The sequence below is a fragment of the Aulonocara stuartgranti genome (genome assembly GCF_965226115.1).
Source record: "Aulonocara stuartgranti genome assembly, chromosome: 12".
NCBI lineage: Eukaryota > Metazoa > Chordata > Actinopteri > Cichliformes > Cichlidae > Aulonocara > Aulonocara stuartgranti.
In genome coordinates, this window is record NC_138948.1 from 21,043,590 (window position 1) to 21,056,248 (window position 12,659).

General features: G+C 42.1%; 1 protein-coding gene across 5 annotated transcripts; it reads left to right on the forward strand.

Moving 5' to 3' along the window:
* The first annotated feature begins 840 nt into the window (after positions 1 to 840).
* On the forward strand, positions 841 to 11,738 carry LOC309719777 (uncharacterized protein). 5 transcript variants are annotated; one of them, XR_014280316.1, is made up of 8 exons: positions 2,576 to 2,834; positions 7,648 to 7,704; positions 7,807 to 8,043; positions 8,415 to 8,435; positions 8,519 to 8,605; positions 8,757 to 8,832; positions 8,908 to 9,074; positions 10,956 to 11,738. XR_014280316.1 is itself a non-coding variant. In XM_082556148.1 (7 exons), the coding sequence occupies exons 1-7, from the start codon at positions 972 to 974 to the stop codon at positions 8,954 to 8,956; spliced, it is 534 nt and encodes a 177-aa protein (XP_082412274.1). In that variant the 5' UTR covers positions 841 to 971; the 3' UTR covers positions 8,957 to 10,856. The 5 variants fall into 5 exon arrangements, 2 of the variants coding, with proteins under 2 accessions (XP_082412274.1, XP_082412273.1); XM_082556148.1 differs by lacking the exons at positions 2,576 to 2,834; positions 10,956 to 11,738 and adding an exon at positions 841 to 978 and having other exon boundaries at positions 8,908 to 10,856; XR_014280315.1 differs by lacking the exons at positions 2,576 to 2,834; positions 10,956 to 11,738 and adding an exon at positions 2,318 to 2,550 and having other exon boundaries at positions 8,908 to 10,856.
* The last annotated feature ends 921 nt before the right edge of the window (positions 11,739 to 12,659 follow it).

The window sequence follows — 12,659 nt, forward strand, 5'->3', positions numbered from 1 at the left end:
TCCAGAATCAAATTTAAAATCCCTCTCATAACATACAGGTCTTAAATAATCAGCCCTTTCATACCTTAAAGACCTCATAGTACTTCATTATCCTTACAGAGCACTTCAGTCTCAGACTGCTGGCTTACTTGTGGTTTGTAGTTTTCAAAAGTAGAATGGGAGGCAGAGCCTTGTGCAACATTTTGTGCCAGTAAAAATATATTTAATTCAAGAAAATATCTAATAATTATAATATTACTCATTAATACTTGCCATACAAAAAACCAACATTTGGTGGTACTTTTATTCATCTATCTCCCGTTCAGTCATGTCAGGTATGTTTATATATAGTGCCCAATATGTTCTTCGTACTTTAGAAAACCCCAACAAGCATTTTTACGGTGGGAAGGGAAACTCCCACTTACAGGAAGAAACAGCTTCGTGTAGGCAGACAGCTACCACAACCGGGCAGGGTGGGGGAAGAGAACAGAAAAGCTGAGCTAAAAGATACGCTCCAGTGGCATCTGATCAAGTGGGTTGTGAAAAAAATGGGACTGGGGGATAAATGCTCAGTGTGTCACAGTTAAAATTTGTTAGAGTACTGATTAAGTGGAGTGGTGCATTTCCATCAATTAAAACAATATTAAATAGACTTCTCCCAAATATAACCGTAGAATACTTTTAAAAAAGAGCATTTCAGAGTACTAAATGAAAAATGTTAAATTAAAATATTTTTAAATGCATTTTTTTGTGCACAAGATGCAAATCTGGCAAATTAAAGTGTCAAAGGAAAGGCCTTTTTTGTTCTTGCATGTTAGTTTGTGATGGTTGCAGACTTCTTTCACATTCACAACTGAATGAGTCATGCAGCGTTTCCGGATGGGCCTAAGCCACACTTAAATGAAGGGTTAAACAGTGAGTTTCTTCAGACTGTCATCAAACCGTGTAAGAGAGAGGATTCCAGCTCAGATCCTGAAGCGTTGGTGTTGAACATGAATAGTAAGTCTCTGATTCGTTACTTAAAGTTAAAAGTGTTCATACTCAGAAAGGCTCGAATTTAGTTTCTATTTTTCTCTTCATAGACCTGCTACTGTTTACTTTTGGACTGTTTGCTCTCGCAGCAGGTGATTCATTCATTCAGCTATACTAATCTCAAGATTTTTTTTAAAAGTAGCTCATGTGTAGGGTTGCCAACTCCCTGAAAAATAAATAAGGGACACCTCGTGGCCAGGGCCGGGCGACCCAGTTGTCTTCACCCTTCCCAGTGTGGTGAATTTTCTAGCTCTTTTTTTGTGTGTGAAATTATTTTTTTAACCATTTGACTTGAAGTTGATTGTGCGATTTTTGGCCCATTTTGAGCCGATTTTTGAGTGATCGGACCGATTTTGGCCTTCATCGTGCGTCGTGTAGTATACGTGGGGTAACGAGAAGTGATTAACACCTCACGACCAGCTCCCGATCATCAATCGCTCGCAAACGTAAACGTTGGTGAAAAAGACGGCGCAGCACGGCTGTGCAGCGTGTGATCTGGACACAAGCGATGGAGGCACAACTTGTAGAACTTTGGAAAGCTCATCCGAGCCTTTTCGATGTGAAAATAGTTGGATTTACACTGCTGCTCAATCACAGCTGCCTGATCAATGTTTTTCATTAGCAATTTAGCAAAGTTGATGGTGGTGGTGCGTGTCTGTGTGAGTGAAAGACAGAGCGAGCGACAGATTTTCTGTTATAACCTTCATGTTATGGAGGCACAGTGTGAGCACTCAGGTCGCATCAGAGCATCGGGCGGTATAGTGTGAGACCCTGCATCGTGACCTACCAACTTCTAACCCCTGCGAGTCAATCGTGCAGTTTGAGCAGGAGCTGAATAACGTGACTGAAAAAAATCGCACAGTGTCTGCCCAGCTTTAGGTGTACTGTCGTCCGAGACTTGCACCGCAGTGTCGGCGTTTGTTCCCCTGTTGGCCATGCTTCTTGTTGTGGTCATCTGTTGTCTTCCGGTATTTTCTCCGCAAGCGACCTTTCCTCGACCAATGAGATGAGCGGTAATCTGAATTGTCATACTCGAATTGTCATAAGTGTGCTGTCAGCTCATTGGTCACAAAGCAGGAGAGGGGCTGGGAATTATGTTTTCAAACAAAGCGTTAATTCCATTAAAAGTTATAGACTACTTTTGATTCTCACTGTATTACCGGACAAAGTGCGTCCCTTATTAGCTCAATACGGGACGTGTACTTTTGTTTCTAAATACGGGACGATTCCGTATTTTAAGGGACGGTTGGCAACCCTACTCATGTGAGATGTTTTATGAATAATCTGTGTGGTGTTACAGGTGGAAACGGCGTGCAGGTGTTTTATTGCGAGCCTGAAAAATGTGCTCTCAGTGTAATTAGGGTGTATTGCAACGATGAAGCCCTGCTCAATAACAGATCCATGACAGAGTGCTCTGGTCCTCCTCCACACAGAGCTGTCTGTCAGCATGATGGTCGAGCATTTGTTTCCATGTCTGGGAATGCGGCGTTGTGGTTGCTATGGTTACAGGGTGACGCTCTCTCTCTGCATGTTTCCTGGGTGAGAGAGCGCCTTTTTGTTGTTGTTGTTGTTGTTGTTGTTGTGCTAAGCTAATAGGCAGAATGCTACAGGCATAGCTCTAAAGAATGTAGCCTCGTGGGCAATGTAGTCCATGCTGCAAGGAGAATGGACTGCGACACGTTATGTGTCTGTGAGTGTGAGGAGGAAGAAAAAGGAGAGTGGAAAAGTACAAGCTGTCATCGAGCAGAAATGGGAGCTGGAAGCATGTAAATATAATAATAACCACTGCAGCCAAGAAGAGAGCCTGAGGAGCCCAGTTGTAAGTAAGCTATTAAGACTCGACTGTACGCTGTGTTCGTGTTTTCCTCCGAAAACAATAAGTTCCGTTGGAGCAGCCTTTCAACTCCTCTCTCTGTCTCTTGCTAGAAAAGTTGACCCAGACAACAAAGTAAAGCTAGTTTTCAGCTACGAGCCCAACTCGAACCGAGTATTAGCCAGAGGTCCCTTTACTACGGTTCGGAGCCGCGGACCTTCAGTAATAGTAATAAATCACACAGCAATAGTACATTCATGTAGTTGTAAAAAGCATGATAATATATTAAGTAATCCAAAGTATTCAGAATACATTACTCTCATTGAGTAACGTAATGGAATACGTTACAAAATACATTTTGGGGCATGTATTCTGTAATCTGTAGTGGAATACATTTTAAAAGTAACCTTCCCAACACTGTGTGTAACGTATATTTAGACACGTGTGTGTGTGTGTGTGTGTGTGTGTGTGTGTGTGTTAGTCTTAGTGTCTTAGTCTTAGTCTTCTGTGCTTGACAGCCACCATCTACTGGAACCACATTCCTTGTATGTGTCTGCGCATATACTTGGCCAATAAACACAATTCTGATTCTGATATTAGTCATAGAAACAAGAGTAGACCTTCAGGGAGAAAACATTCTGATTGCGTATTCATAAAGATTTCAGTGGTGGTGTCCAACTACACGTTTCCAAAAGTAAAAAAATAACATAAAATAAAACTTTATATGTATATAATCTGGATCTTAACTGTCTCATGCTGATTCTGGTTTTTCTTATCCAGTGCTGGAAGATCATGACTCAACGTTACTGTAGTTTAATAAGAAAACTGAGATAATGGAGATAAACTAGGTGAGTTTGTCTCATAAGACTGAAAAACTTACTGGACACTATATTAGGTGCACTCTGTTTGTTGCTCCTCACAACTGCCTTAATTCCTCATGGCATAAATTCAACAAGGTGCTGGATGCATTCCTCAGACATGACGGCATCACAAGGATTTGTTATTTAGACATTTATGACATGAAGCTCCAGTTGTACCAGATCCCAGTGGTGCTCAATTGGGTTGAGACTTGGTAAAGCTTTGTGGTCATAAAGGGATGGACAGGGTCAGCAACAATACTCAGGTAGGCTGTGGCATTTAAACGATGCCCTGTTGGTAGTAATAGGCTAAAAGTGTGTTAATAAAATATCCCCCACACCATCACAGATGGATGGATCCATGCTTTCATGCCTTTTCTGCTTAATTCTGACCCTATCATCTGAATGTAGTTAATAAGCAGACGAACAGATGTCTCATACTGGAATTTACCTTTAAAATGTTATTATGACTCAATTCAATAATATTTGAGGAAAAAAATATGACAAGGGAAACTTTTCCATGATTATGAGTTTTAGAATGAAGTACAAAACAATGACCATTGGAAGGAATGGGGGAACTTTTACTCTTTTGTCTCCATATAGAAATCTTCCCAATAATCTTCCCAGAATGTCTTTACAATATGTTTTGTCCTTAGTTAGAGCTTAGATTAACATTTATTACCCTTGAAATGTACTGTGAGTTGTGAGCAACAAATGTTGATACTTACTACAAATAAGCATTTACAAAGTACATTTTTCAATCTAAACACTGATGGTATATTTGCTATAGCTCAGTATCTTATTGAAGTCTAATAATTATGTTTTTACTGTTTCTCTGATTTCTAAACTTGACCTCAGTAATTTGTACCTTTTCACTAGAAGTAAGTACAGCTCTTTCACTTATTTCTCAGTGTTTTTATTTCCACTTAATTTATTTATTTATTTTTCATTTTCATAACCAGTCACATGAAGGGCTGTTTCCTTACACAAACTCACGTCATCAGTAGTCATTGTTAATAGTTGGCAATTGCAGATCATGTGCATGTATCACATCTTAATGATAGTTTTTCACCTACTAACATAACATATGCACATATATTGATTTTTTGATCTTCTTTTTAGTCAAATTTTTCCATTTTTTTTTTACTCTTACATGTCAGCCATACTTTGTTGGTGCACTTTGCACCCTTTTGACACCTCAGTCGATAAAAATGTGCATGCACAAAGTCAGCCGTTTAATCTCATTCTCTTTGATGTAAATTTTTTTTTTCAATTTCTCTGCCATTGCAGTACAAAACCATTCTCCCAGCTGTGCCCTCCTTCTGTGTCTCATTCCCCTCGTTACTTCGCAGTGTATTCAAAACCTGTGTTTCTCTGTCTCAGTGTTGCGTTGTCCCTCATGCTGTGTGGATCTCCCCGTGTTTCCCTGTGAGTTTATGTTGTTTCCCAGTTTAGTTGAGTTTGCTCTGTATGCTTTTCCCCTGGCAGCAAATAAAGCTGAGTATTTTGAGTTCATCCCTCGAGTCTGAGTGCCTGCATTTTGGGTCAACTCCTGCCTGCCACACAGTGCTTCCTGATATTTAAATTCTTTATTGTCCCACAAGGGGACATTAGTTTACAATATTATGCTTGAACATATTTAAGTAAATAGCTACAGTCAGTGGTGGTCCTAGCCTGTTTGGGCGAACACTCCCTCTGGCGCCCCCCCCCGCCGCCGCCGCCACACACACACACACACACACACACACACACACACACACACACACACACACACACACACACACATAAAACATATTAAGGATAAAACCTCTGTTGGAACTATACTGAATTTCACCAGAGAAACACACACACATGCACACACACACATATGAAGAGAGAGAGAGTATGCATAGTATGCAAACGGCTACCAAACAGCCATCATAATTCGTCATACAATGAGAACAGGACAAATCAACAACTGACAATGACTAATTAATATTAAAATCTGTAACATAATGTATTGTTTGGAGTTTAGTCTGTTACTGTTACTATTTTTACCATTTCTTCTTGGAGCAACTGTAACCCACATACTTTCCTTAGGGATTAATAAAGGATTCTGGTTCTGATTCTGATTGTTTCAGGATGACCTGCCATTATCCAATGACACATCTGCTTACCTGTATCTTTTGCTCATTTCTCCTCCTCTTCTTTTCTCTTTTTTGTAAACTGAGCACCTGATGGCTTTGAACTTTTCTTGTCCATCTTCCATCGGTTTTAATTTTGGACTCCAGTATGAACACAAATCCCCCAACCCGAGGATCACCACAACATAACCTAATAGACCTACACCTTAGTTCACAGATTCGCTTTGTCTACGGTCCTGGGATTTCGCACAACCCAGGATTCAAATCATGAATACATAATGGGCTTGGATTTACAACATTATGAATGAAATTGCTCTATTTGGAAGCAGCTGGCCCCCCTCCCCTTTCGACAGATTGTGTGTGAGACTTTAAATCATCAAACTGTAAATTATAAATTTTAAATTGTTATTGATCCCTTTACCCCTGGTCCTAAAGTGTATATTTATTTTCTTACTCTTCTTATATTTATTGTTTACTTGCACTGCTGTAACTGGAGCCTCGTCATCTCGTCTCTCTATATGCTGGACTGTATGTAGCGGAGATGACAATAAAGTTTACTTTGACTTCAGCAGCGAGCAGGCGCACCGAGGGCTCTCGCGCTCACTTTTCGCGTATAGAATTTCGAAAAAACATCGGTGCAAATTATAAGTCTGTATCATAATGTCTGGTGTTTTCGTGTTTGTTGGTTGTTTTTATTTTTGTTTTATTTTGCGAGTTGGTTATTAGATGCTGCTCCAGCCAGCCAGAGAATCCCCCGCCGCCCCGCCCTTTGGGGTGTTTTGTTTTTCTGTTGTATTGTTTTGCATCTTAAGCCCCTTTGGCATTAGTACCTACTCGGGTTAGATTGCCATGGTTTTCAGGGTTTTCAATCAGGTCGTAGTACCTGGTGCCAAGTACTTTTTTAGTACCTACTCCGCTGGGGTTTCGAGCAGTCCGAGACTACTGCATGCCACCGATTGACTGGTCAGTTGTGTCACTCGATGAGTCATGAGAGCGTAATATAAACCATATTTGTAAATTGGCAATGAGGGAAATGACTACAGAAAGCAACGCCGTGGTTCCCGAGTCTGACAAAAAACCACACACTGAGCAGCAGGTATATTGTCGCCTCAATGTCCACCTTTGTTGCATACTAATTGTATGACAGGACACTCAGCCTCATTGCTATAACGACTACCTCGCATATTAGGTGGTACTTGATTGTAATGGAAAACGAGTCAAGGCAGGTCGTACTGCCTCAAGTTGCATCAAGGCAATCTGAGTATGTAATAATGGAAAAGGGGCTTTAAAGTTGGCTTTTATTATTGACCAAATGCAACCACAGTGATTTTCACCTGGCAAACAGTGGCTAGAACTTAATGAATATATATTCATTTTAGGCAATGTGTTTTTCAGTAGAACAATATACTTGTTAATTGCTTACCATCTTAAGTAGAACTGCAACATCATATATGATAGCAAGCTTTTTGGAGGGGGGGTCGCCCCAAACTATTCCAGGTTAGACTTTGTAATGTGCAGGAGTGTTGCTTTTATCTTGTGAAAATGTTGACTTTACTAATAACATTTCAAATATTTTTCTTTTTTTCTTTAGTGCTCATATTTAAAATATTGTTAACAGACACTTTAAAATAAGACATTTAATTAATTAGCCTATTTGTAGTTTGTGTGTATGTGTTCTCTTCATGTAGTTATGAGCGGTGTGTGTGATTTGGTAGTTGTCATGGAAGTGTTTTAGGACTACATATAAAATCTTGTTTAAGGCCACCAAAATCGTAGGGCCGGCCCTGGTCAGCACCCCTCATCAAAGAGCATTCAGCTTAGATCGTATTCTTTATCTTGACAGAGGTTTTGCTGTTCGTCATCGCTGGACTCTTTCCTCCATGCTCTTCCCTCACATCAGGTCAGAAATCTCTCCCATTGTTTACAATTTTATCATAATAAATGTTTACATTACTAAAAACTCATTTGTGATGTTTTATGGATAAACTGTGTGGTGTTATAGGTGGAAATGGTGTGCGAGGATTTTACTGCGAGACTGAAGGCTGTGTCAATGATGTAAAGCGTGTTTTCTGTGACGACGTGGAGCTCCTGGGTAACAAAGAGATTTCAAATTGTTCCCACGGTCCGCTTCCACCCAATACCATCTGCCAACACAGAGGCCGCTTGTTCGTCTCCACCTCCTTAAAGTCCTGTGAATTTGAAGGTGTCACAGGATATGTAGAGACCAAAAATTGTACAGGTATTTTCATGCAAACATATTCATTCTTTTCTCCCATCTTGCTCTTTCTTCTCTTGCCAATTCCATTTTAGTTTGTGAGATGCTGCTGCAGCTGACAGGGGCTGTTTGACACTTTTGAAAATGGCCCATGCATGTGTTAGTAATTTCCCGTATACGTATATGTATATGTACATGTCAGTCATGACTCATAAAAATGACCTGAAAAAGTTCCCATATATCATTTGGAAACCACTCTGTCTTATCTACGTGGGATCTCTGAACTCTCTGCACCTCTGATGCTTAGTCAGATCCAAAATACCTGGTACCTTTTTGATATCCAGTAACTGATGCTGTTCTTGCTATTAACCATCTTTCTCTTGTTTCTCAATTAGACTGCTCTTTTTTAAATAGAGGTAAGATTTGTTTTTTTAGGTACACATTTCACCAGTTTCTGATTTTGTTAACTACTAAATTAAGTTTATCCCTTTCCATCCAGCTACCACACCGGCAGTCACCCCAAGCACTGTGGAAACATCTTCGCAGCCCAATTCCAAACTTCCAGGCATTGTAATCACAGTAGTCTGTAAGTGTGGATACACAGTTAGTTACCATACTTACTGCCTACATGTTTTTTGAGTATAGCTTCTGCTACTAACACAGCTTGTTTTCACTATGCAAATTTAATCTAAACTATAACCTATTTTACTTTTTTGTTTTTGAAACATGTTCTATAGGTGTGGTACTGCTGTTAGTGGTACTGCTGTTAGTGGTTTTCTTTTGCAGAAAAGTCAAAAATCAGCAACAACAAAGGTAACTAAAATTAAAAAATAACTTGAAGTATTTGATAAAAGTATCCAAATTTAAAATAATGTTTTGTATCTTTAGACGGACTCAAACCAGTCCTGGGTTGCAGAATGACAGCTCTTTAGTCTAATGCCTTGGATCTAACATCATACTCCTGGTTCGAGGCCAGGGCATGCCTCCACTAGGGGTCCTTCCTGCTACCCAAGCCTACTGTGAGGGACAACTGTAGCCATGCCGGCTCGGACGTCGTCTTCCCTCCCCATCTCCAGCTGCCTCCCTCTTCCCGCTCCTCCACAACCACCCACACATGCAGGGCCTTGGAGTGGGGGTATGTCACCAGGGTGCAGAGGAGGCTACCCCCCCCCCCTGTCCCCTTCTGGCTGCCTCTGCCTCAATTTTATCCCACAACTTAGACATTCACATTATTCACACTCTCATTACACATACATATAGGATCTTGGGGGCGGGCACAATCACGGAGTCCAAATCACCATCAGGGTGTATACCTCACCCCTGACGTCGTTGCCCACCTCTCAATTTTAAATACACTTAGTCATTGAGGGTTAGCAGGAGGGACTATGCGCTTACCTGCTGCTCCTTGGCAGGTAGCTCCATGCCCTCCTGGGTTTTAATTGCACCTTAGAACACATATGCATCAACACTACAATGAGCGGGTGGAGGGAGGTTTGGAGTCTTCTCCCACCCCCATTCTCTGCGGCCTGCTGGAGCGGGAGGGCTAGTAGGAGGAGTTGGCCGTCCGACTGCGGTCTGGGGTGTGGGGCCTCCCTGCTGCTGCGGAGTCGGGGTGGTCTGCCTCTCCCCACCGCAGGGAAAAGGGTAACACCACCTGGGTCTGGGTGCAATTCCCCCCTCCAGGGGCAAGGGTACCTAGACCCGGTTTGTAGAGTACGCTTGGGGAGTGTGATTGTGTGTACAGCGTCTCTTTATGTCTGTCTCCACGTTGGTTGAGTGTGGAGTGAGTGCATATGAGAGCATGAGGGTGGGAATGGATGTTTGTGTCTGTGTGTGCCTGTATGTCTGTGTCTATATGTCAGGTTGGGTATCAGACGCCACCTCTCTGGGGACACCTCAGGCCCTCCAAGGTTTGGAGGCCTATCTCCACCCACCACCACTTCCCCTGCCGGTGGCGGACTCCCTCAGGTGTCGGTGTGTTGGTGGTTCTTTGTGTCTGGGGGTGGGCGTCCGGGTACACACCGGCTCACTCCTTGGCGGCCGCTTGTCGGGGCCTGGGGCCTGGGGCTCGCTCGGGCCCCTTTGGAGGTGGGGTGCCCCCGGCCTCTCGGCCTAGGGCTCGGTCACTCAGGCGCAGCTGGGGGCCGGCGGAGCTCACGGGCGCGTCACTGCAACTCCCCCTGACTTCTGCTCCGCGGCTGCTGGGCGAGCCCTCATCTGGGACTCTCCTCAGCTCTTACTGGGACAGTGGCGCGGCTGCCCCTCTGTTGGTCTTCCATGGTCTCTTGTGTTCTGGGGGCCTCTGGATGTCTGGAGTTTTGATCTCCTCCATACCCGCTTCACACCCTGGAGGACGGGGCTGTGGCCCCCCCACACTCCCTAGCAGATCATTACATGGAGAAACCTTTGGAATGCAAGCATGCTGATCCACACAGGTATGCACACATGGGTATTCACAGACGCGGACTAAAGCTTTCTTGGCTGCTGCCTCAAAGCACACTGTGCGCTGTCTATCTTGCGTGCTGCACAATATCGTTTATTACTTAGTAAATACTGATATCTATGACTAGCTAGTTTATTGTGATGGTGCTTTGTTTTCTCTATTATTATGTTGCTCTTTGTTGTTTGCTGTCTCCTCTGTTTGTTTTTGTTTGTTTGTTTGTTTGTTTTTTTTCTCCATACAGGTGACCCAGGAGTTTTTTTTTTTTTTTTTTGTCTCTCTTCCCCCCCCTTCTCACCGTCTCTTCTCCCCTTTGGTTTTCTTTCTTTCTCGCCCCCTCTCTCTCTCATTCATTCCCCCTGTCCTATTTATTAAAAAAAAAAAAAAAAAAAAAAAATGACAAAGGATGAACTGAAGCTCTGCCATCACGTAATGTCGCATACTGCTGTTTCTGATGTCATTTAAAAAAAAAAAAAAAAAAAAAAAGATTAATTAGGTCTGCACGAGGTGTTGAAGAACCAGAAGAGTTTTCATAAGCAGATAGCATCATTCTGGTGCTTGCACTATAGGCTAGTACTTAAATAGGGCTTTTCCAAGTGATGGCAACATCAAGAAGAAGGAATGCTTAATAGCAGAATAAGCTGGAGTTTTTCATGTGGGAAACCCAAAAATGTATTTTCCTCACAAATTTGGTACATTTATGTGGAAATACACAGGCTTTCCAACAGTGAAGTACAGAGTGGGCCATTTATATGGATACACCGTAATAACATGGGAATGGTTGGTGATATTAAAGTCCTGTTTGTGGCACATTAGTATATGTGAGGGGGCAAACTCCTCAAGATGGGTGATGACCATGGTGGCCAATTAGAAGTCGGCCATCTTGGATACAACTTTTGTTTTTTTCAATAGGAAGAGGGCCATGTGACACATCAAACTTATTGGTAATGTCACAACAAAAACAATGGTGTGCTTGGTTTCAACGTAACTTTATTCTTTCATGAGTTATGTACAAGTTTCTCTTTGTTCACAGCCATTGACATGTTGAAGAGGTTAACACTTGAGGAGCGGATCGAAATTGTGTTGATATCTGGTGAACGCAGTAACCGGGCAGCAAATTTCAATGCAAGACACCCTACGAGACCACCCATCTCCCATGCTACAGTTAGCAAACTGCTTGCTAAGTTTCATGAAACTGGTTCAGTGTTGGATTTGACAAAATGTGGACGCAAGAAAACTGTCACTAATGAAGAAACATCAGTGGCTGTCCTAGCTTCATTCAGCAAGAGCCCACAGCGTAGCACTCGCCGCATGTCACTGGAGAGTGGCATTAGTCGTAACTTTCATGAGTTATTTACAAGTTTCTGACCACTTATAACATGTGTTCAACGTGCTGCCCATTGTGTTGTATTGTCAATGCAACCCTCTTCTCCCACTCTTCACACACTGATAGCAACACCGCAGGAGAAATGCCAGCACAGGCATCCAGTATGCGTAGCTTCAGGTGCTGCACATCTCGTATCTTCACACCATAGACAATTGCCTTCAGATGACCCCAAAGATAAAAGTCTAAGGGGGCCAGATCGGGAGACCTTGGGGGCCATTCAAATGGCCCACGACGACCAATCCACTTTCCAGGAAACTGTTCATCTAGGTATGCTCGGACCTGGCACCCATAATGTGGTGGTGCACCATCTTGCTGGAAAAACTCAGGGAACATGCCAGCTTCAGTGCATAAAGAGGGAAACACATCATGTAGCAATATCAAATATCCAGTGGGCTTGAGGTTTCCATTGATGAAGAATGGACCCACTATCGTGTAGAGATGGCACGATACCACTTTTTTATGTCCGATACCGATACCGATATCATAAATTTGGATATCTGCCGATACCGATATGAATCCGATATAGTGTTTTTTAATCAACAAAACTGTTTTTTAAAATATCTTGCTGCATTTTGCAAGTCTGCAAGTTCATACTCAAGTTTAAAACAACAACTACACTAAAGCTATTCTGTTATACCTGTATACAAAAAAAATATTTCATAGTTCAGCAATACTGATCAATCTAATAAACTTAGACCTACACCATCCTCCCTATTCTGGTATTTTAAAGAGTACTTAGCATAAATATTAAGCAACCTAACTAATAGGGTTCCAACTCCCAGCAACAACAAAAATAAATAAATAAAAAATAGG

Excerpts from the sequence above, each read along its gene's own strand:
- LOC309719777 (XM_082556147.1), top strand. The coding sequence starts at position 2,663 with ATGCTGCAAGGAGAATGGACTGCGACACGTTATGTGTCTGTGAGTGTG. Across the intron at positions 8,044-8,414 it reads AGAGACCAAAAATTGTACAG|ACTGCTCTTTTTTAAATAGA; the intron begins GTATTTTCATGC and ends TTTCTCAATTAG. Across the intron at positions 8,606-8,756 it reads CATTGTAATCACAGTAGTCT|GTGTGGTACTGCTGTTAGTG; the intron begins GTAAGTGTGGAT and ends CATGTTCTATAG.